Raw genomic sequence first — 23,371 nt, 5'->3', positions numbered from 1 at the left:
AGAAAAGCTCCAGAGGCATGTCTTTGCAAATGTGGGAGGAAACTGGAGCACTCAGAGGAAACCCATGTGAATGCAGGGAGGACATGCAGACTCCACACAGAAGGCACCTCAACCAAGAATCGAACTGGAGAACTCTTGCTGTGAGGTGACAATGCTAACTGCTGATCCACTGCGCACACTGTAAACAGGTAGGTTGTTGTGTCTTTCGGCTTTTCCCCGGTTAGGGGTAGCCACAGCGGAACTCCGTTCCGCTAATGATTGGCAGTTGATTTTTACATGCTGAGTTGCTGGCCCTAACGCACAACCTTCAACGAAGGTACGCCCATTCACGCATGTCTCCACAGAAGACGCTCTAGCTGAGAATCGAACGGGACAACATCTTGCTGTGAGGCGACAATGCTACCACAGCACCACCACCGTGGTACACATCAAAAATAACTGATAAATTTGTTGCCACACTTAATCTTTTAGAACAGTTAAGAAGAAAATGGTTTTAATAGTAGGTTGGATTTATAAAGGTTACCTGTAACTATATACTATATGTAAACTTAGTGTAACCTTTCTGAGTGAATAGAGAGCACAAGCATTGTGGTAGGGGTGTTCTTGAATTCAGAAAGTGTACACTTGGTGGTAACCTTTATGAATCTGGCCTAATGACCGTTTGCAAAAAGTGACACAAACTCCAGTAAGAAGAATACAAGTAAGTACAGGAACATTTGACAGAATACATGGTTTAGAGAAATGATATTTCTAAAAAAACTACAGGGGCACAGGAAAATAACTTTCTTGGGTGGCGCAAGCCGAGGAACCTTGTTGGCTAGCCTTACTTAGGCCCTTGGGCCGATAGTTTAGTACTTACCTATGAACCTATGAAAAAATGGATGTTCAGTGATGTGAACTGCGAGTCATTAAGGTCAGCAAAAAATGAACGAATGAAAATAAATAAAAAAGGAATGCAGCCAATGTTAGTGGATGGAAAAAGGAAAAGGAATAAAAGTAATGAAATAAAAATTACGTTTGAACAAATCAACAAACAGAATAAAAGCACATTGATAGCAGGGGAGGTTTTCAGTAATGGTGCAGACATCAACGTCTTCTGAGCAGAGGAAAGATTCTACGGCATCGAGTTAATTATTGAGATTTATGTGATTAATAAAGCCACCTTCAGCTCTAATTTTTTATCTTGTGCACTTCTCTTTGTTTGTATCTTGGAATTCGAAGAGGTCTAAACAAGACAGTAAGAGGATGGAGAATTTCCTGTTGAGTACTTGTACCCCCGGTGAGAAGAAAAGCCCATCAGAGGCTAATCACTCTAGCTGGTCCCACATCCCACTTGCAGGCCAAATGGCTCAGAATCCCTGGTCTATGACAATGTCCTTATCCACTGACTAACGACTCAAACTGTATTATATTTAGGCGTTATAAGAGATGAAATATACTGCTAAGTAGACTTGTTTTCCACTCTCGTTGCTAGGATGCTCAATCTCACCCCCCCATCTTGCAGCATTTAACATCGTCTAAGATGGAGAACCTTTCTGTTCACATTGTAAATAATGTCCAAGCCATATTTAGACTCAGTCATTTACAACCTGTGGAATATGATATTAGTTTTGGTCAAAAGCAGAGAGAACACTGTCACAAGCTCCTTTCTAAGTCCAGTGACATACCTGTCAAGTTTTCCTCAAAATGGAGAAATGCTTTTGGGATTGCCAGATTACAATATTTGCTGTACGTGGGCTTTTGAGTATGACTTGGTTCACTGTTAACTCTAGATATTTTCATGCTATATGGACTCTTTCCATGGTACTGTGCCACTACGTATTTGCTTTACTGTGGCTAGTGGGAGGTTGTATAATATGTTGTGCATAACGAAGGTTCAGGTTGTATTGAACTAATGGTTTTCTGATAAAGGGCTGAGGCTTCTGTGGGTGAAACCTTAAAAATACTGCATATGTAGTGGCTGGTGTATATGCATGCTCACAGGGAGATACTGATGTTTGCAGTTTAACCTCAATATATTTGATACGACTGTCCCCTCAGTCTCACAGATACTTAAGATCTTGTCCATAAACTATCTCATCTTCTGTGAGCATTTAGGTCCAAGCTGTCAGTTTCTGAAACACTCTGTACAGTGGTTCCAGTAATTGTAACATTTAGAAAATTACAGGACCTCATAGTTTGGGGTACATAGGCCAAATAAGTGTTCATGTATACTTACAGCTTCTGGTTTCCTTTGAAGTTTGGCTTTAGCAAACATGTTATTAGCACTACACTGAAGGACATCAATTTGGGTCAGTATGACTTGTCTTTTTGCATTATACTTAACTTTTCAGAGATGACAACTTTTGTACTGCATTTTTTTTTTTTTTCACATTTAGAAGTCAAGTATTCAGGGTTAACACAAGCATTTGTGATTAAAATCGAATGCCAAATTCCATTTTTATGAACATACAAGAAAACTGCACAAGCTTAATTTACTTAAGACAACCACTCCCCAAAATGCACCATATCAATTCACTTTTTTATTTTTTCCCCAGACATACGCTTCCTAGAATCTTGAAGATCTGTGGGGATTTTTCTGCCTCTTCAAAATTTACAAATGCATGATACCTGCCACAACTCCGGGGAGGAAGGAAATTAAATGGAACACTACCAAAGTCTCTTTCAGTTTTAATGGCTTGTCACATGCATTTTAAATAAAAGTGAATTTCATAGGTTTAAGCACATAATTCTTGTTCATGCTGAGGCTATTTTCAACATGAGGACTTTACTGTTATGTTTAGGAGATGGCCCTCAAAACGTTTTTGCTGTTAAGATGTACAATATTTATGTTGTGAAACTTGAACATTACTTTATGGAAATTGATAACAGATGGTAAAGTGAAGGAATAATGTAGTTGCTGGAGTGTTTTTTCACTACTCCCAATAAGTGGTCATGTGACCATAATCCATCTCAGACTTATTGATCATATCAGCCTATCGTCAAGGAGGCCATCTGCACTGAGAATGTGGCGTGATGTCAACTTCTGTATTCTTCAGCACAGCTTAGCAATATTTCTCTTATTCATTCACACAGTTTATGGGGAAGAACTCATAAGCATGCAAGTCAAGGTATCATGCACAGGCTACAAAGCCCAGTGGTACTCAGTCTGCCCTGCACTCAGTAAACTAAGTACAACTTGCAAGACAGGAATGAAAAAGTGCAGCGTACAAGGTGATACAAATATATATTAGGTTGATGTACAGAACAATCCATCTACAAGTACAGGATGGATCTGCTTAATTAGCTTGCACTGGACCACATTTCTGCCATCCACTAGGTCATGATGCCCAAAAATGTTGGACGCATGCATCATGACAGTGAAATAACTGAGATCCAAGTTATACATGTGTACAAGATAGGTCAGGAACACCTGCAAACTGACCATATGTATGAAGTGGACCAGGACAGCTCTTCTCTGAGCTGTAGAAACTCTTCCACTTAGCAGATTATGTCTTGGTCATCAAAAGATTTCCCGGTTGCCTCAAACATCTCCAAACCTCTGTTGAAAAGGTCTAGTGGGATGAAATGATTATAACAAGCAGCCAGAATGAGATGCAGCCAATTGTTGCCCCAACCAAGACACATTTGAATGACTTGTACCAGGAATGCTTCCCATACTGCTAAGAGCTCCAGTGCTTGAGACCACAAGTTTTTTGGTCACTATGTGATAAGAATGAATCTTGTTTCTTCTTTTCTAAATGCTGTTATTACGTATAGAATCCAAATAAAAAGTGGACTATTTTCTGTCACCGGAGACGGAATGAACCAACAATCAAGTCTGTTCAATTCATCAGCAGGACAAAGAAGAAAGCAGGACACATTCTATTTTTTCCACATGGGGAATATGGCAATATATGGACTACCCTACTCTCAGAAGACAATGACTAAAGATAACTTTCAAATACTGTACTTTAGGAAAGGTTTGCAGCAGGCTCAAGGATCTGCCAATACATTTTCTCTTCTTGAAAAAATTTCATGGAGATGCTTTATGACTACGCGGTGTCACGGCTACATCACCTCTCTACACAGGAGTATGAATAGATGCCACCTTTCCTGTTCAGATACCACTTGACAAACTTGCCAAAGCAGAAATGGCTTTGGTCACACCACAGCAAGGAACACATCCCAGAGTCCTAAGTGATTAGCTCAGTCCGTGTAGGGTGGAGGAGGTACGAGTCACCTAAATTATGAAGGTGAAGAGGTAAGATCTCTAAGCTGGCAGTGAAGCATCCTTCATCAGGAGCTGTGGGAGAAAGGAAATGCTCATACAAAGGTTGGTAGGACATGTCAATTACTCAAGACTCTGATAAAGTCTTCTGAGTTTCCTTCTGCAGGCTTACAGTTATAGTCAGATTAAGAAGTTTTCTACAATGGCCTCCCTCAAATAATTTTGGACTTACCATTCACGATAAAGAAAGCTCTATGGATCACTGTGCACCATTTATTTCCACAGGGTTATGGATGTATGACACTTCTTCTGATGGGAACTGTCCTAAAGTACAGTATTTGAAAGTTCTCTTTTGTCACTGCCTTCTGAGAGTAGGGTAGCCCATATGTTGCCATATTCCCCATGTGGAAAAAAAACAGAGTCTGTCCTGTCTTCCTCTTTGCCCTACTGATGAACTGAACAGAACTGATTGTTTGTGCATTCTGTCTCATAAGACAGGAATATATTCCACTCTATTTACACTCTGTACCTAATCACAGCATTTATTAAAGAAAAAAAAAAACAAGATTCATTCTTATTACCACATAGGCATGGACAAGCAGCTCTGGATGCACAAATATGGCACAGTCTTTGTAGAAACCTCCATAAAGTAGTTATTGAGGGTGCATCTCTCAGTCAACATAAAATAACCCTAAACTCAATCATTTATGAACCTTTAACACACAAGCCTTGTCCTATGTTTCTCCTTACACCTTTAACTTCTCATGCCAATCTCACAAGTAGCCTAAACTCATGCATGCAAAGATCCTGCAGGTCCCTGGACCATGCAACCACTACAGCTACTCATGATACAGCTGATGTAGGTACTCACTTTTCTACCTGCAGACGAAAGCAGTGACACACTGACACTTGGTGAAAAACCTGTGAGTGTCCTGTCTCATGGACTAATAGCCACAGAACACTTGAAAAGTTTTAGCAGTTTAGCCATTAAATATGGGAACGGATGACCGTTGGGATCAAGATCTAAACTGTGACAGCATCAGAAAGCAATTGATTGCTACTGCTGCAATGGCTGGATCTGCAATGATATACTACTTGTGATGCAAAGACTTTTAGTTTATTTGCTGTCTCTGTAGGTTAGCTGGTCTGATGATGCTTTTACCCACAACCTCTGGCCAGACACAATAAATTACATTAATGTGGTTTTCAACAGAATTGCGTTCACTATAGCTATTTGAGAACTAACATAATTGCTTAAGAAACTTCTTAAATGAGTGAGCATTTAAGTCAAAAAAGAGAAACTAAACTATTATAAGAACAGTAAGATCCTGTTGCTAAAGTATTTACACTTATTATATTAGGCAACAACTTGAAAAGTAACTGCTACAATCTGACAAAGGAGCACTCTAGTGCCATGCATCATGGTATTCAGTAGCAAGACACAACACACTAAGTACAGCAATACATTGCCATACGGCTATACAGCATGTAAAATTAGGAAATATGCTCATGTACTGATGTAACAGCTTAACGTTTATATTATATCTTGCCCTTTTTCTCTTATTAGTGCATAAAAGTACCATACAAATCTCAGGAAAGGGAACTGGTAGGGGTAAAAGAACAGAACATTGAGCTGATCACCCATTTCTACTGCACCCACACAAATGTGTGTTTGTGGGTGTATGTATAAGTCGACATACAGCATATTGATGTACAAAACGCAAAACACGTCAACACATTCTGTACTTTTTCTAGGGATTACTCCATAGTGGGCCAATGCAATAAGTGTTTTTGCAGGGGTGGGGAGGATGCTTCTCACTAATTTTATATACAATCTCCAAGACTGCACAACCCATGGAGAAAGGGAATATTCCTGTGCTCAGGAATTGTCGATCTCCCACATATGTTGACCACTTGTTTGTGTTGACAAGATGATGACATTGCAATGATTTGATTTGAAATAAATGATTAGTTTAAGGATGTGCACACACAATAAAGTATTAGTTTAAGGGTGTGCACACTTATGCAACCAGCATATTGGATATTTTTCCCCTAACAGATTTGTTTGTTTTTCAATTGAATTGTACAAGTTATAGGTCACATTAAAGGTGGGAAAAGTTTTGAAAAGATTTATTGTGGTCTCATTTTTTATATCACACAAACCTGGCATTTTAACAGGGATGTATACACATTTTATATCCACTCTATGTCTCACAAATATCAGCCACAATGAAAGGTTTAAATATATTTAATAATAAATATTAAAGGAACAAGAAAATACTCAGTAAATAATCACAGTTACATCAGAGTTCAAAATCACAGGAAATACTTAAAGCAACATAGCAGGACAGTCTCAAATAAATAAAGAAAACATCTAAGCTATACTTCACTATAGTCCTGTCTGTATCTAAGAGAAATTACTGTACCCTAGTTAACTTACTTACAGAGCCAGGCAAGACAAATGTGGTGAGTGGGTCTTCCAGCTGATGCTGTCAGGTCGAAGACAAAAGACAAAATACAAAATGCCCAGTCTCTCTCTCAGAGAGTTCTTAAATTAATATTTCAGTATTACTGCTGGGGTAGCTGGCAGAATGACATTACTTCTGACCATCATTTTCCAGGCTCACAACCACTGAGTTTAGAATCTACCCGTGAAAACACATAGACCTTAAATTTTTTGTCAAATGGTGGAAGTCGTAAAATAATTTACATTCCTCCACATTTAAAGACAATACAAAAAACTTCTAGTTCTAGACATTATGTCTCCTGTTGCACTGAAACTGAAAGATAACATCTCTTTCATTACGTGGTTATAAAGTAATTTAAGTTTTCAGCTATTCTTCTGAAGTTAACTTCTTGTGTTTCAGTCCCCATTGTTAAAATACATATACATCTAATCAGTTACAATAGTGTATATACATTTCTGTTCAGTATTTTACAAAACATCACTTCCGCACATGTCTGTACAATATGACATACTGTTTTAATACAGTTGTAACACAAGCAATTGCATCATGCTGATATTCACAAATGACACACAACCACTTACAAAATTCCAGATAGCTGGGCTGTGTTTCCCTTTATGTGTGTGAGACATATATATGTATGTGTGTATAGATAACATATATATATATATATATATATATATATATATATATATATATATATATTATGTATACATGCATGTGTGTGTGTGTGCATATATATATATATATATATATATATATATATATATATATATATATATATATATATATATATATATATGTATAAAGGTGTAACCCTAAAGTTCATGACAGAAAAGCTTTAAAATGATACTTATTAATAGATATTTAATACACTAGAATCACCAATGCTTTAAAAAAACAAGAATACTTCTGATGTTTTAAAAGATTCACAATTTGTCCACTTATGCATAAATCAGTCACAAAGGGCATCCTGCATAAGTAGCTGGCATTTTAAGAAAGCTATGAAAAAACTCTATATACTGCCAAGAGAATCATAACTTTACCAGTAAAAGACCATACTTGTTTAAGGACGGGATGATTTTTTTCTGTTCTGCATTTACCTAAAACAATGCAGCTGATCCTCACCAAAGCGGACACATTTATTGCACTGTAGATCAGAAAAAGGAGAATATAGAAAGAATGCTGGTCCCTTTAATATTATGTTGAAACTGCCAGTTGTGTTTTCTACTGTCTTAGGAGTATCTGTGCTGCACTGGAAGCTGGAAAAATGTGAAGATAAGGCTATAGGACAATCAAGTGCTCTGTTGCTGATGACTGTATACCCCCTTTCTTCTACAGATGGTTTAACCCTTTACTATAGTCAGAGATGCCAAATGCTGTTAGTCAGAGCAAACAAACCTTTCCACAAAGTATGCAATAATACAAAGAAAGTGGATTTTGCTAGAACAGTGGTACTTTCCAAGCAAGAAGACTACTAATCTCTCTCCACAAATCACTCTGAACACAGGGACAGCTAACAGAATCAAACAAGGCCAAAAGCTTCTTAACATTTACTGTATTCCTAAGCACACCTGTAAAAAAGTGCATCTAGCGGTCCTCTAACTCTTGCAATATGATTAGCATTTGTACAAAGCAACTCCAGTTTCCAAAGGATGCAGCCCCACTCTCTAAGTCCCTGGCTCAAGTGACCAGTGTAAACTAGTCTCACTTTGAATGTGGGCAAAGTAAAGAAAACAATTTTAACATTTAACATATCAAGCAAGGTGGACATATTTAAAGAAACCCAAATTAGTCTTGGTTTTGCACATAAGAAAACTGTGTGCATCAACGTTTAGCAAACACTGTAAAACTGCTGCTCGAAAAATAGGTGTGGCAGTGTCCTATCACACTGGTGGGCCAAAGAAAGGCCTTTACTATATCCTGTGTAATAACACCTTGGCTGCAACATTGTCTCACTTCATTGCCTCATGACCAGGGTCTTAAACACACTACATCCTTTTATAATTACATTGTGTGTGTGTGTGTGTGTGTGTGTGTGTGTGTGTGTGTGTGTGTGTGTGTGTGTGTGTGTGTGTGTGTGTGTCTCATTACTTTTTCTACCATAAATCATACATCGGTTTATATAGCTTACTGTTCTACTGTGACTACCATGTGTTTTTTCCTCTTATGGTTAACTAAATTCTGCTTTAATACTTGGGAAGGTGCTGTAAACTCACCCATTAACATCACTGGTCTGAATGCCAGAACAAATAACCTTGGATAATTTCTCTAAAGGCAGGGTGAATCCAGTTTAAATGTAAAAAACATGCGTTTCAGCTTTCACAACTTAGAAACTTTATTAAAGACCACTGAAACAAGTCTGCTACTCTTGCATTATACTGTAGCAGCTTTTTCCCTCCACAGAATAACCCTGTACACCGAGTGACTGTGTAATTAAAAGCAACAGCTACCAGTTTAAAAACAATGAACCAGGAAAAAAGAAAGAAATATGACAGTGTACATGGTTTAGTATTAAGTATGATTTTTTATAAAAGCCACTGCAGACACCTTGCATAGAAATATCTACTAATTCAGTGAAAACAGAATCAGTAAATAGGAAAAACATTTTCTTTTAAAGCTGCATGCACCAGGTTTAACATGCAAGCTGTCAGAAATGCAGTCTGCTTACAGCCACACTTGCATAACACCACATACATAGCATGCAACAAATACTTGCAGTACCTCACTTCAGCTGCTGGGGTTTGTTTCCAGGAATGTTTCCTTAGTTACAGAAAAAATAAAGAATAACTAATCATTTTAAATCGAACATCTACATTGTTACTAATAAACACTGATGCATTTAAGAAGGCATTCAAATTAAATAATAACTGACTTCGACATTTTAACATATAAATCTAACATTTGTCCTGTCAAACACAAAACTGACCAACATATCTTTAACTGCTGACTGAAAGTCTGAATTCAGCTTTGCTCCCTAGTCTGCTCCCCATTAAAACAAACTAAAACAAAAGGACAGCTTGATTAAATGTATTTTTGCTCAGTTTTTTAACATAGTGGTTCAGATTACAACTTGATATGTCTTCTACATGTACAAGCAGATAGCTCTGTAGTAACCTCAGAGGTTACTGGATACTCACCTAAAAATGACAAGGATTTGTATAAAGAACTGAGAAATGATTCATTGGTTTTCTAGTATTATCCATTCTGCTCAGTGCCTCTGGAGGTTATGCAACTGTTTATAATTGTTTTCATATGTCATGACACTACAGCTTTCCTGCAGAGTACATACACAGACCTCATGGTGAGGGACAGTGTCCAGAAACACTACAAATGGCTGGTGCAGTGCCATACATCTCTCTCTAAGCTATCTCTTAGTGCTGTCAGCTTACTTTGTCCATATACTTCTTCAGCTTTCAGAAAGAGGTGTGCAATTTTTCGCCAAATTAGAGTGGGTCAGGAGTTACTTCAATAAGCTCAAGTAATATAAAACTACTGGACTGTCACTGAAACAGATTTTACTTATTAGGGATCAGGATTACTTTATGGGTGAACATTGCATCACCAGTTTAACAAACACAGAACTAAAGTGCCAAGGAAAGTAAAAAGAAGTTATGTACTTCCGATAATATTCCATCTCTGATGTCTATCTTCATTCTTCCTCAACAAGTTGGTTCAGATCCAATCCGTTGGATCTGACTCGGCCGTTACTAAAGCTTGCAGCCATTAAATCTCTTGAGCTTCTCCCTTACCCACAATGCACTTACCAAATTACCGCAGATCCTGTTTGCTGCTACATTAGAGTAAGAAAATTGGAGAATCACAGAAAAGCCATACCCAGAAATCATACATAAAAATAAGTATATAGAGACCTTGTAAACACTTGCTCCTCTAGAAGTCTTAGGATGGGGTTTGGTGGGAAGGGGGTTGAGGAAGAAGAAAGATACCATAATGTCCCATCTGTGTTTTCTAAGTACATAACCTCTTTATCTGATGTTGTCAATTTTCATTCTATCCTCAACAAGTGGGACAGTGTCCTAGCTACCTATGTCCACGGTGGACTCTAAGAAATGATGTTCCTGAGCACCACAGAATCAAATGATGCCCAGTCTCTGGAGACCAAATCCAACTTGTAATGAGTGACAAAGGTATGGGGAGTAACCCAAGTCGCTGTTGCACATATATCATCCATGGACATTCTTGATTGAAAAGCTGTGGGAGTAGCCATGGATCTAGTGGAGTGTGCTTTCAAGGGATGTGTAAAGTAATTCCCAATTTAGTACAGACAAAGGAAATGCAATTTGTCAACCACTTTGGTAAGGTAACTTTGGAAACTGGTTTTCCCAAGGTTGGTTCAGAGAATGAAATAAACAGTTTGTCAGCTTTTCTGATTTTTCCTTTTGTATGTAAACAGAATTGCAATTGTCTATGAACATCTAGTAAATGTGGGATATATTGTCCTTTGTTGGCAAATTTGGGAAAAAACACTGGTAGATAATGGCCCTATTGATACTGGATTTTGACACCACCTTTGGCAGAAAGGACAGATTAGTACATAAGGTCACTCCATCTTTGTGGAAAACCAAGTATGGAGGTTTAGAAGATAATGCTTGAATCTTGGAAGGTGTTCTTGCAGAAGAAATGGCAAGAAAATTGTCTTTCATGTAAGATATTTAAGGTCACATGTTCATAGGTTTATACTAGGCTATCTGCCCTAAGGCATTTATAAGCCTAGCCCAAAGTTTTGTGGCTTACGCCACCCCTTATGTTAAAAAATATTGTGCCCATTAGTTTGTTTTGCCTCTGTCCAGCAGTGACACAGAGATGATTCCTGGGGTAAACCTACGATCTCCCATCCACCGGTCAAGATTTCTCTTGAACAGAGCCAGCGAGGTGCTCTGCCTCACATGGACTGGGATTTTATTCCACAGCATAGGGAGTCTCTGAGTGACAAATCTATCCCTCCAGCATGTCTTATTTATATCCGTGCTAAGGTTTAAGTCGCTTGCTCTAGTGGATCTGGTAGATTTGGATTTTTTGAGGTGGAGCATGTCCATTAATTCCGGGTTGGTCATGGCCTTGTATGTCAGGCACAGGTCACCTCTGAGCAGACGGTATGCGACTGAATAGAGCTGGAGTTTCTTCAGTTTGGCAGCATATGACAGATTTTGGAATCCCTTTATCCTTTTGGTGAGGAACTTTTGGGGTCTCTCCAATTGCTGCAGGTGTCGGGTGAGATACATCCCGAATGGGGCATTGTACTCGATCATTGGTCTGATAAGTGAAGAGTACAGGGGAACAATGACCTCACTTGATCTGGATGTGAATCCCTTCATGATCAGGTGGGCAATGTAGAAGGTCTTTCTAACCACTTTAGCAATGTGAGTGTCAAAAGAAAGGTCACTGTCAACCTGGGTCCCCAGGTCCCTGATAACCTCTTCTGTGCTTAGTGGATTGCCACCTATATGATAGCTTGGGGTTACCTTGTTGTTGCTGGTTTAAAAGGGGGTTGTGTGACAGACTGCAGCATCCGATTTAAATCCCATGGAGGAGTGGGGTCTTTAAAGGGAGGCCTTAGAAGAAGGGTTCCTTTTAAGAAGGCCTTGCTCAATTTGTGAGACGCTATGGATGTGCCATTAAAACCTTTATGGTAATTTGAAATTGCTGCTAGTTGTACTTTAACAGTTGAAGAAATAGCACTGTTCTGAAATAGGTGTGCTACAAAATCTAAAAATGTTATTGTTAGGAGCCAAAAAGGGGTCGAGATTGTGTTGCTGTGCCCAAAGGATGAATCTTTTCCATTTACTGGAAAATGTTTTTCTTGTTGAGGATTTATGGGAAGATAAAATTATACATCAGACAGGTTATGAGAGCATAGCTTGTTTGCCTACTAAGGGAATTGGAGAAACCAAGCACCAGCTTGAGGTTTGGTACATCTGGGTGCGACATACCCGTTGGGTTAGACAGGGAGTCTGGAGTCAGACCTAGGTTACATGGTAGTGGAATCAGGTGATGCCAGAGGAAGGAAAACCAAATTTGTCAAGGCCAATAGGGTGCAATGAGGATTACTACTCTCTTCAACCTGGGAACTTTCTGCAGAAATTTTGATATCAGTGGAGTTGGTGGGAAGGCATAAAGAAAACCAGGGGGCCAAACATGAAGTACAGCATCCCTCAGGGGCTTCCCCTATGGAGGAATCAGGGCAAAGTAGTTGCTGCATTTGTTGTTCACGGGAGAGGCAAAAAGATCACAGCAAGGCTTGCCCCACTGATGGAAAATCTTGTCTACCACTGCCTGGTTGAGGGACCACTCATGTGGAAGAAGAATGCACCTGCTCAGTTTGTCAGCAGTCATGTTGGATTTCCTAGGAATGTGCATCGCTAATAAAAAGCAGTTGGAAGACATTGCCACCTGCCAGGCCCTGACAGCTTCTTGACACAATGGGTAAGATTTGGTTCCCCCTTGCTTTTCGATGTACCAAACAATTGACATGTTGTCCATTTGAATCACACTCATCTCAGGGGGAAGAACATCTTGAAGTACTTGCAACACCAAGAGCACTGCTCTCATCTCTAGAACATTTATGTGCAAACTGGCCTCTTCATGGGGCTAAGTACCCTGGACTGTCTTCCTCAGAAAATGCCCCTCCACCCTACCTGGGAAGCATCCGTGGTCACTATGGCCTTGGGCTGTTGGGGGATGAAGGTCCATCAATTCAAATCTCTTTTGCAAGTCTTGGTAATTCTTATCTGGTACAACACTGATTGATGACGGACTGACCATTGAATAGTCAGCATCCATTGAAGGATCCGCATGTAAAACCTAGGTAATGGAATGAAGGTTATTGCTGCTGTCATGAGGCCTAGAGTAAAAAGAACTGTATCAGCTGAAACTGAGGTGCTCCTTTTAACCATCCTGACCTGTGACCTTACAGTTTGAACTCTGTGTAGTCGAAGGGAAGCAACGGCAGACTTTGTATTGAGAAGTGCTTAGTTTATGGTTATTCCTAGGAAAGTACACATGTGGAGAACCTGATCCCTTGTGTAAATAAGTTGATGCCTGATCAAAGCAGTAATGTGCCAGCCATTCAGGTAGGGAAACACCTGGAATCCCTGTAGTCTGATGTAAGCTGCTACTAAAGCCATGCATTTGGTGAACACCCTGGGGGCTGTGGCAAGTCCAAAGGGCAATACTCTGAATTGGTAGTGACTGGCTCCCAGCTGGAAACATAGGAACTTCTTGGATCATTGTTAATTTTTATGTGATAATAGGCATCCTGAAGATCTATTGAGCACATCCAGTTGTCCCTGCCTAGAAAAGGGAGAATGGACTGAACTGTGACCATCCGGAAATTGGTTTGGTGAATGGATTTGTTTAGATTTATAAGATCCACAATTGGTCTCCTGTCCCCTGTTTTCTTTGGCACTAAAAAGAACCTTGAGTAAGTTACTGATCCTATCTGGTTTGGTGGGACATCTTGGATGACTCTTTATAACAGCTTTTGTATCTGAATTGATGCTTGATCCCTCTGACTGGGTTGAACATTGAGGATTTTTCTTGGAATTGGTGGTGGTATGGAAAATGGTATTACTTAACTCTGAACTCTATCCCTGCACCAGAGAGCTTGGTTAATCATCCCCCGACTGTCTCCAGAGGTGGAGAGTTGGGCATATCTCCAGGAACGCTGGTAGGGTTTGTCAAAGAAAGATTTTCACAAACCCTGGTTTTGAGTGCCACCTCTGCCACATGGGTGACAACATCCATTGGAGTCCCTCCCTGCCCCCGGGAGAACCTTCTTCATGTGCGTCTTGGAAAGGACCTTGGGATTTATTGAACCACATTTTTCAGCCAATCTGCTGATTTCTGGAGTAGGATCTTTTTTTTTTTGGGGGGGGGCAAAAAACATATGCCCACAGCAGACAAGGTCTTCCCATCCTTCTCACACCTGGACAGCATTCCTTTACTTTAAGGCCAAAAAAATAGTTCTGTCAAAGGGAGCATTGACCAAATTGGACTTAAATGGCTTCGAAAAATCTCACTAGTGCATTCAGGCATGCATCCTCATGGAAATGCCTGCACCCGCTGCTGTTGACGTCCCTTTGGCTATGTTGGAAACTAACTTCATAGAACTATTAGATATTGACTGTAGGGGTTGCCAACTGCGAAGTGACTGAACCTTGAACCACTTCAGAAATGGCTCCTGAAAGAGTTACTTGATAATTCCTTAATCAAACCCATTGGAAGTAAGCCAAAAAGTTCAGTGATCTTAAGGCAAAGGTTGGTGAAGCAAAGAGATGCTTTCCCAATCTGTCCATCGCCCGAAACTCCCTGTTGAGAATGGACAGTCGAACTCTCAGCAGCTAGTTTCTCTTTTGTGGGTGCCACAACGACCATTGCATCAACTGAAACCCCTTTCTCCCAAAACTGTCTGTCTGCAGGTGGTGCCATTATCCTGTCCAGTCTCTGAGGTATGGGTTCTATGGAATCGGGTTCCTCCCACACCCACTGAGAGATCTTGTGAACAAGCTTATTGGTGGGTGGAGTCACTCAGGAGTTACAGGGTCTGGCACCAAAAGCCTCTAGTAGAACAGATTCCTGGAGTGTAAGGTTAGAGGGAGTCCAGCCACCTCTCTGTTTAAAGATTTCTAGGATGTCTCAAAAGAGGACATCTTCAGGAGGTGACTGTGGAGACCCTTTGCCCTCATCAAAATCTGAGTCATCAATAATGGACTCCTGTGGGGAGTCTAGGTGCTTCCTCATGCACATCCTCTTCCTGGAGACTTCCTCAGTGGAATGCTATGGGGAAGTCTTGGAAGTGGAAACAAAAATTCCCTCAGAGGGAACCTAAGGCTTTGATTCTGGATGTCCCTGTGGAGTAAGGTGGTGAGGCTTTAGATGCTGTGGCATCATGGTAGAATATCTAGTTTCTGAGGGGGAAGGCTCATTCTCTTCGCAGCCTCGAACACAGAGCTTGAAGGAACTAGACAGTTGCTCTGATCCAAGAAAACAGATTTCCGAATCATCACCGCCTCAGATCTGTCGGTGATATCCCACAGGTGGAAGCCAGAGCTGACCTGTCCAGTGCCAAGGCTGCAAAAACTTCGGTGTTGAATGCTGCACCTCAGATCTGACAGGCAGGCTTCAGCTCCAAGAGCTCTCCAGATCAAACTGGATTGGAGGTCTCAGAGATGAACGTGTATTAGAGGATAAAGTGATCCTCGGATCAGAGAGTGATGGATCCAGACAACTAGGATCCTGTAACTGTAAAATGAGAAATTTGTAGTGGGCGGGGTGTAGTGGAAGGTTGGGTAACCTGACCTAGAGGGGTAGGTGCCAAATGAAAACCAATCTGCCCCTGAGCTGAGAGGATCTTTCTCACCACTCTCTCTGCATCTTCTTCTGTGAGGCTTCTAAAGGAACAAGTGGAGTAAATGGATGGAGATGCTGGTTTTTGTAAAAATGGTGATGGAAGTTTGTCAGGAATATCTGATCCAAAGGCAACAGTGTGTCTCAGAGAGTTCTATCAGGGTCCGATAAAGTAGGATCCAATGGCTCTGATGTCTTCTGATCCAACTTGGCCAATGTCGGACCTGTAACATTTTGCTTCAACTTAGTATGGTTCGATGAAGTAGTCAAATCCTGCACATTTAGCTTTTTCTGATCCTGGGTTAAGACCAGTTCTTTTGAACTTCAGAGAAGAGTCTGAAGAGAATTTTGAAGAAGTAGAAGGCTTTGACTTTGGAGACTGGGATATGGCTTCTCCAAAAAAAGAAGGGATGAGGCCTTCCTAAATCAGCAAATTTTTAAGCTTAGTAAGAGCTCAAGGGTTAAATGTGTGGCAAATAGAGCAATCCTCTTGCAAATGCAGAGGGCCCAAACAGTACACACAAAGAATGCAGGCATCCAAAAGAGGCAGTTTATGCCCACACTTTGAACACTTTATTTTTAAAACCTGCGGGTTTGTCAGCCATGATACAGTATCCAATCAGTGACAACAGCAATAACAGAAAAACTAGAAATACAAGACAGTCTAATAATGGCTAGCAAAAAACTTTTTTTGTAGGAAAGATAGGAAAGAAAGGGAACAAAATATCAACAATGGTACAGAGAGAAAGTACAGTTGTGTACACTTACCATAAATGCAGATGTTCGAGTGTATTCACTGTTGCAGTCATTACATTTCGGTTATCTGCCTCCAGGTAGCCCTCAGCCAGCCTGAATACCAGAGTCTTGGATTCTTGCATCGGGTGCTGTCTCTTCTTCCAGGATGTCAAGTCGTCAGGGGTATAAAACATGCAGCCGATGCCATTACATCAGTTTTTCTTGCCCCAGATGTCAGGTGCTCCCCTAATGGGAAGCAATTAAATTTATAATAAAAGGGTATACCTCCAACAAAAAAGCAAATACACCAAAAAGCTTTTTGAGCATAGTAAGTGAGCGTAGAGGTATAGCCAAAAGAAGAAAGGGGGCTGGAGGGAGGGTAACTAGGACTGCAACAGTGAATACACTCGAACATCTACATTTATGAGTGTACACAACTGCACTATGTTCTTTGTGTTTCACTGTTGCAGTCATTACATTTGGGTAGATTCCCAAAGCTAAGGTTGGGTGGAGGAATTTAAATAGAATTAGGACCAGCTATAAGGCCCTGCAAGACTGCAGTGGCAAAACCGGCTCTGGATTTTGAGAAAATTGGCAAATGATAATGCTTGGTGAAAGTATGTACAGAACTCTAGGTAGCAGCTTCTAGGATGCCCCTTGTAGGGACGCCCCTAAGAAAGGCTGTAGAGGTAGATGCAGCCCCGGCTGAATGGGGTCTTATGCTCTGTGGGATAGGTTTTCCATGGTGCTTATAGCAGAAATAAATGCAGTGGCCTATCCATTTTGAAATGGTTTGTTTTGAAATAGCTTTCCTTTCTGTCCCTGCAGCAAATGCCACCAGCAGTTGTTTAGATTTCCTTTGAGGTTTAGTCCTGTCCAAGTAGAATCTAAGTTGTCAGTGCACATCTAAGGAGTGCAGTATCCATTCCCTTTGTTCTGTGGGTTAGGAAAGAAGGTAGGCAAATGAATGGACTGATTAAGAGCCACACTGGATACCACTTTGGGCATGAAGGAGGGACTGGTTCTGAGGGAAACCCTGTCCGCATGAAAGATGCTGAAAGGCTCCACTGCCATAAGGGCTTGTAATTCAGATATCCTTCTAGCTGAAGTGATTGCTAAAGGGAAGGCGGTTTTCCAGGAAAGAAATTTTAAGTCTGCAGTTGCAGCTGGCTTGAAAGGAGGTAGAAGGAGTTTCTCCAATACAAAGGTAAGGTCCCAGGCAGGGGTTGGAGCTCTCCTGGGTGGTCTCAAGTTTTTGGCCCCTCTGTGATACTGCTTTAGAAGAGGATGAGAGAAGAGAGGGGGGGGGTCTGTGTTGTAATGAGCTGAAATGGCTGAGCATGGATTTTTATGGAAGATAAAGACAGGCCCTTATGAAGCATCTCAGTTAAATATTTCAAAAACTGAGGTAAATTGGGCACTGCTGTGCTCATCCCTTGAGATTGATTCCAGGCACAGAATCTTTTCCGTTTGTCAGCATAAGATTTTCTAGTACTAGGTCTTCTTGCCTCCAAAATGACATCCATCACAGGTTTGCTGAGGGATGCTAAGGATGAATTTAAGTGATTAGCCAAGCTACAAGATTCAATGTTTGGAGCTGAGGGTGCAGAATTTGGTTCTCCTGCTGAGACAGTAAGGAAGGTGTCTGATGCAGGTGCCACTGACAAATGTGTGACACACTACGCAGGAGTGGGTACCAATGTTGGTGAGGCCAGTCTGGAGCAATCAAAATCATTTTTGGTTTGTCCTGTTTGACGTTTAGTAGAAAGTACAGCTGTGTACCTACCATAAATGTAGATGTTCGAGTGTATTCACTATTGCAGTCATTACACTTGGGCTATCCTGCTGGCAGGCGACCCGCAGTCGGCCCGAGTTCCAAAGTCTTGGTCTGGCATTGGTTGTTGTCGCTTTTTCCCTGACGTCAGTGCACCAGGGGTATATAAGATGCAACCGACGCCTTTTTCTTCAGTGTTTCTTGCCCCAGATGTCAGGTGCCCCCAAATAAGTAGGCAATACATATTGCTAATAAAGACATACAGCAAAATATAAACAACACCTTCAGCTACAAGCAAATACACCACAAAGGTTGTATAGGATAGAAAGGTATAGAAAAGTCCTAGCAAAGAAAGTGGGGATGGAGGGTGGGTAACCTGGACTGCAACAGTGAATACACTCGAACATCTACATTTATGATAGGTACACAACTGTACTATGTTCATAGTGTTTCACTGTTGTAGTCATTACACTTGGGTAGAATCCCAAAGCTGAGGTAGGGTGGCTGGGTCTAAATAGGATTAGGAGTAGCTATGAGGCCCTACAGAACTGCAGTGGCAAAGCCTGCTCTTGATTTAGAGTAAAGAGGCAAGTGGTAATGCTTGGTAAAAATGTGCACTGAACTCTAAGTTGCAGCTTCCAAAATGTCCTTGGTTGGTAGGGCTTCTGACATGGCAGCTGCCCTGGTAGAGTGTGGTCTAATGTTGTTAGACACTGGCTTTCCATGTTGTGCGTAGCAGAAGCAAATACAGTGTCCTATCAACTTAGAAATAGTCTGCTTTGAGATAGCCTTTCCTTGTGATCCTGCAGTATAAGCTACAAACAGTTGCTCAGTTTTTCTGAATGCTTTTGTTTTATTCAAGTAGAAGCGTAACTGCCTGTGTATGTCCAAAGTGTGTAGAAGTCTCTCCCCTTTATTCTGGGGATTTGGATAGAATGTTGGCAGATGAATGGTTTGGTTAAGAGCCACACTGGATACCACCTTTGGCATAAATGTTGGATTCGTCCTTAGAGAAACCCTGTCTTGATGAAAAATGATAAAAGGTTCCACTGCCATTAAAGCCTGTAGCTCTGAGACTCTTTGTGCAGAAGAGTTATTGCTAGGAGCAGAGCAGTTTTCTATGATAATAATTTTATATCAGCTGTATTGGCTGGCTCAAAAGGAGGCAAAGTGAGTTTCTCCAAGACAAAATTGAGGTCCCAAGTAGGTGTCGGTGCTCTCCGGGGGGGGGGGGGGTCTTATGTTTTTCGCCCCTCTGAGGTACTGTCTTAGCAGTGGATGAGAGAAAATAGGAGGTTCCGTGGTATAATGAGCTGAAATGGCGGCGGCATGGATCTTAATAGATGAAAAGGATAGGCCTTTGTCCATCATCTCAGTTAGGTATTGTAAAATCTGAGGGATATTTGGTACAAGTGGGTCAAAGCCTTGTGCCTGTTTCCAGTGGGAGAATCTCTTCCATTTGTCTGCATAAGATTTCCTGGTGCTGGGCCTCCTGGCCTCCAGGATGACATCCATAACAGCTTTAGAGAGAGGTGTGGTCTGAATGTCTATGGTATCTGCCATGCAGCCAGATTTAAAGTTCTGAGTTGGCTGTGCAGGATCTGATTGTTTTGTTGAGTCAGAAGTTGAGGGATTTGAGGTAAAGTCCAGGCTGGGCCTTGAGCCAAGTTCTTTAAGATTGGGTACCAGTGCTGGTGAGGCCAGTCTGGGGCAATCAATATCATCTTTGGCCTCTCTTGTCTGACTTTTAGGAGCACCTTGGAAAGGAGAGGCAGTGGTGGGAAGGCATAAACTTTTAGGTTTCTCCAGCTGAATGAGAGAGCATCCACTTTCCATGCTTGTGTGTGATAAGTCCTTGTGTAGAATTTGTGAAGTTGGCAGTTGAGAGGGGAGGCAAAAAGATCTATGTCCGGGCATTCCTATTTCTTTGTTATCATGTTGAACACCTGTGGATTTAGTTTCCACTCGTGAGGATCCATGAGGTTTCTGCTTAGATTGTCTGCCAGAATATTTTTCTTTCCTGGCAGGAATTGTACTAGCAGATGAACTTGATAGGTCAGTGCTGTGTTCCACAAAGTCATAGCTTGTCTGCAAATGGGGTATGAGTGCGTGCCCCCTTGCTTGTTTATGTACCACATTACTGTGGTGTTGTCCGTCTTTAGTAGTAGTTGTCCTGGATGCAGTAAGTCCTTGAAGGCTGTCAGGGCATTCTGTACAGCTAGCGTCTCTTTTTGATTGATGTGAAGATGCCTTTGTTCTGCGGACCACTTGCCCTGAATACATTTTCCTGATATGTGCGCCCCCCAGGCATAATCCGATGCATCTGTTGTCAGTGTTTGCCTGGCTGTGGGTAAAGTGAAAGGCTGTCCCTTGTTGTGGTGACATGCTAGTGCCCACATTCGAAACTCCTGTTGCAGGCAGGAAATAATAGTTATTGTTGCTTCCAGGCTGTGGCAATGTTGAGTCCAAACAATTTTTTAGATACCATTGTAACTTCCTCATATGCAGTTTTGCATATGGAATTAGTAGGATGCAGGATGCCATGAACCCCAAAGCCTGCAGAATTTTTCTTGTAGGTAGCTGGGTTTTTGTTGCCATTATTTGAAAGTAATTTGTCAGTTGCCTTTGCTTGTCTGGCATGAGATAAGCCATCTGGGTAGTTGTATTCAAGCTTGCACCCAGGAATATTATCTCTTGAGAGGGCACTAGTTTTGATTTCTTTTCATTTACAGTGTACCCTAGGCCAACTAGTCATTTTTTTTTTACAAATGCTAGATGCTTTAGAAGAATGTCCTTGCTCTCTGCTTGAATAAGGCAGTCATCTAAATAGGGATATATTTGAATTCCTTTTTGTCTGCAAAATGCAATTACTGGTGCCAGGCATTTTGTGAAGACCCTGGGCACAGTAGGTACGCCAAAGGGCAGTGGAGAGAATTGGTAATGCATTGTGCCAGCTATGAATCTGAGGTATCTTCTGCAATTTTGTCTGATTGGGACATGCAGGTATGCCTCTTTGAGGTCCAAAGTAACAAGCCAAGCCTTTTTGCCCAGCATGGGTAGAAGTTGCTGCAGTGTCAACATCCTGAATTTTGGAACATCCAGGAAAGTGTTTAGAATAGACAGATCCAGAATGGATCTCCAGGCTTTGTCCTTTCTGGGAACCAAGAAAAGTTTTGAGTAAAATCCTTGTCCCTGTTCTTGCTGAGGTACTTTTTGAATAGCTCTCATGTCCATGAGAGCTGTAATCTGTTTTTGTGGCAGGTCTGGCATTCCTTTTGACCTTGGAAGGGTGTGAAAGTGGAACCTGTAACCCTGAGAGACAATATTCAGTACCCATTTGTCCTGGGTGATAATGTACCAATTTTGTGAGAAAAGTGCTAGTTTTACCCTGAAGGTGCTGCCAAGAGATAAGTGCTTGGCTTTTGAAAGGGGAAGTCATTGGGACTGTTTCCTGTAAGGTTGTGACTTGTCTTCTCCTCCCTTGGGGGTAGAAACACCCCATTGTCTAGGTCTGTAAGAGCCTTATTGCTGAGATCTGCCTCTTGGGCGTCTGTATCAGCCTCTTTGAGGCCTGTCTGACACGGGAAAGGATCAATTTTTAGAAGGCCAATTTCTGCTAAATCTAGGAGGCTGTACCTGTAAGAAATCCTTTGCTGTCTGCATAGATTTTGCCTTATCCTACATTTTCTTTAACACCTCTTCTGCCTTAACACCAAACAAGGTATCATGCTGTAAAGGAGCATCCAGTAATTTAGCTTTAACATGATCAGGTAAACTTTGTTCTTTAAGCCAGGCATGCCTTCGAATGACAGATCCTGCAACTGCGGCTCTACAAGACGCCTCTAATGAATCAAAACCACATTGCAGAGTATGTTTTCCCACTTGTTCAGCTGCATACAATAAATCCTGCATTTCCTTATTGTCAGGACATTCTGAACTTGCAAACATTTTCTGTTTTAACAAAGACATTAAATATTGTTGGTATTTCAGCATATGAAACTGGCAGTTCAAAGCCCTTACTGCTAAAGTTGCAGAAGTGTAAACTTTTTTCCCCCATCTATCCAGTGCTCTGGAATCCCTGTCAGAGGGGACTGGGTTTTTTGCAGTGGAAGCCTTCACCCCTTTGGGACCCTGAGAAATAGTTTCTGGGTCAGCAGCAGGGTTTTTATAATGAAATTTATGAGAGTCTGGGACCCTATAGTACCTGTCTGGCTTGACTGGTGCTGGGGGTAGAGAATCAGGAGACAAACTAGATTCAGAAAAGACATCAACAATATCTAACACAGGGGGAATAGTAAGAGGCCTCTGCTGAGGTAATAAAAGAAAATCTCTGAGCCTTTTCTTTGAATCTGAATAATCCTGGCTTTCCCAATGGAAATGCTCCCTCATGGTGTGCAAGGTTACCCCAAAAGAGTAATCCTCAGGAGGAGAGGCTGAAGGGATAGACCCTTCAGCATCAGAATCCTCATAGGGAGGAAGAGAGCATCCCTGGTCTGAAGAGGAATCAGAGGCAACAGAAACCTGGTCAGAGGATTCATAGTCTGTATCCTGCCTAGGCCTTTTATCAGGAGGGGGATGGGAACCCCTGTAAGTAATTAAGTCTTCGGCCATTTTGAGCATCTGTTTCTTAGGCATGGATGACTGTCCAGGAGAATGCTGTACTTGTTTCTTTGTCTGTAATGATGTTTTAGAGTTTGCTTTAGCTGCTGTAGTTGACTTAATAGTAAGCTGTGTAGGTATGAAAACACCCTCAGAAGCTGATGCCTGCTCAGCAGCTCCAGACCCATCTGAGGGAATAGTTTCCGTAGGCCCAATACCTTG

The 23,371-nt window shown here is 41.2% G+C and overlaps 1 protein-coding gene across 2 annotated transcripts in view; it reads right to left on the bottom strand.

Annotated features, from left to right (window-relative positions):
* LOC122799515 (TRIO and F-actin binding protein) overlaps window positions 1-23,371 on the bottom strand; it is a 3,126,988-nt gene that overhangs the window by 571,135 nt on the left and 2,532,482 nt on the right. Inside the window, exon 28 of one of the 2 annotated variants that reach the window (XM_044068636.1) lies at window positions 9,400-9,438. The exons of the other annotated variant lie outside the window; for it this stretch is intronic. Within the exon in view, the coding sequence (XP_043924571.1) occupies window positions 9,400-9,438 (39 nt within the window). The remainder of the gene's footprint in view (window positions 1-9,399; window positions 9,439-23,371) is intronic. 2 annotated transcript variants of the gene reach the window in all.

The sequence above is a fragment of the Protopterus annectens genome, chromosome 1.part0 (assembly GCF_019279795.1).
Source record: "Protopterus annectens isolate FY-2018-M chromosome 1.part0, PAN1.0, whole genome shotgun sequence".
In the NCBI taxonomy this organism is placed as follows: domain Eukaryota; kingdom Metazoa; phylum Chordata; order Ceratodontiformes; family Protopteridae; genus Protopterus; species Protopterus annectens.
Note: the sequence above shows the minus strand (reverse complement) of the source record. Positions and strands in the feature narration are given on the sequence as shown.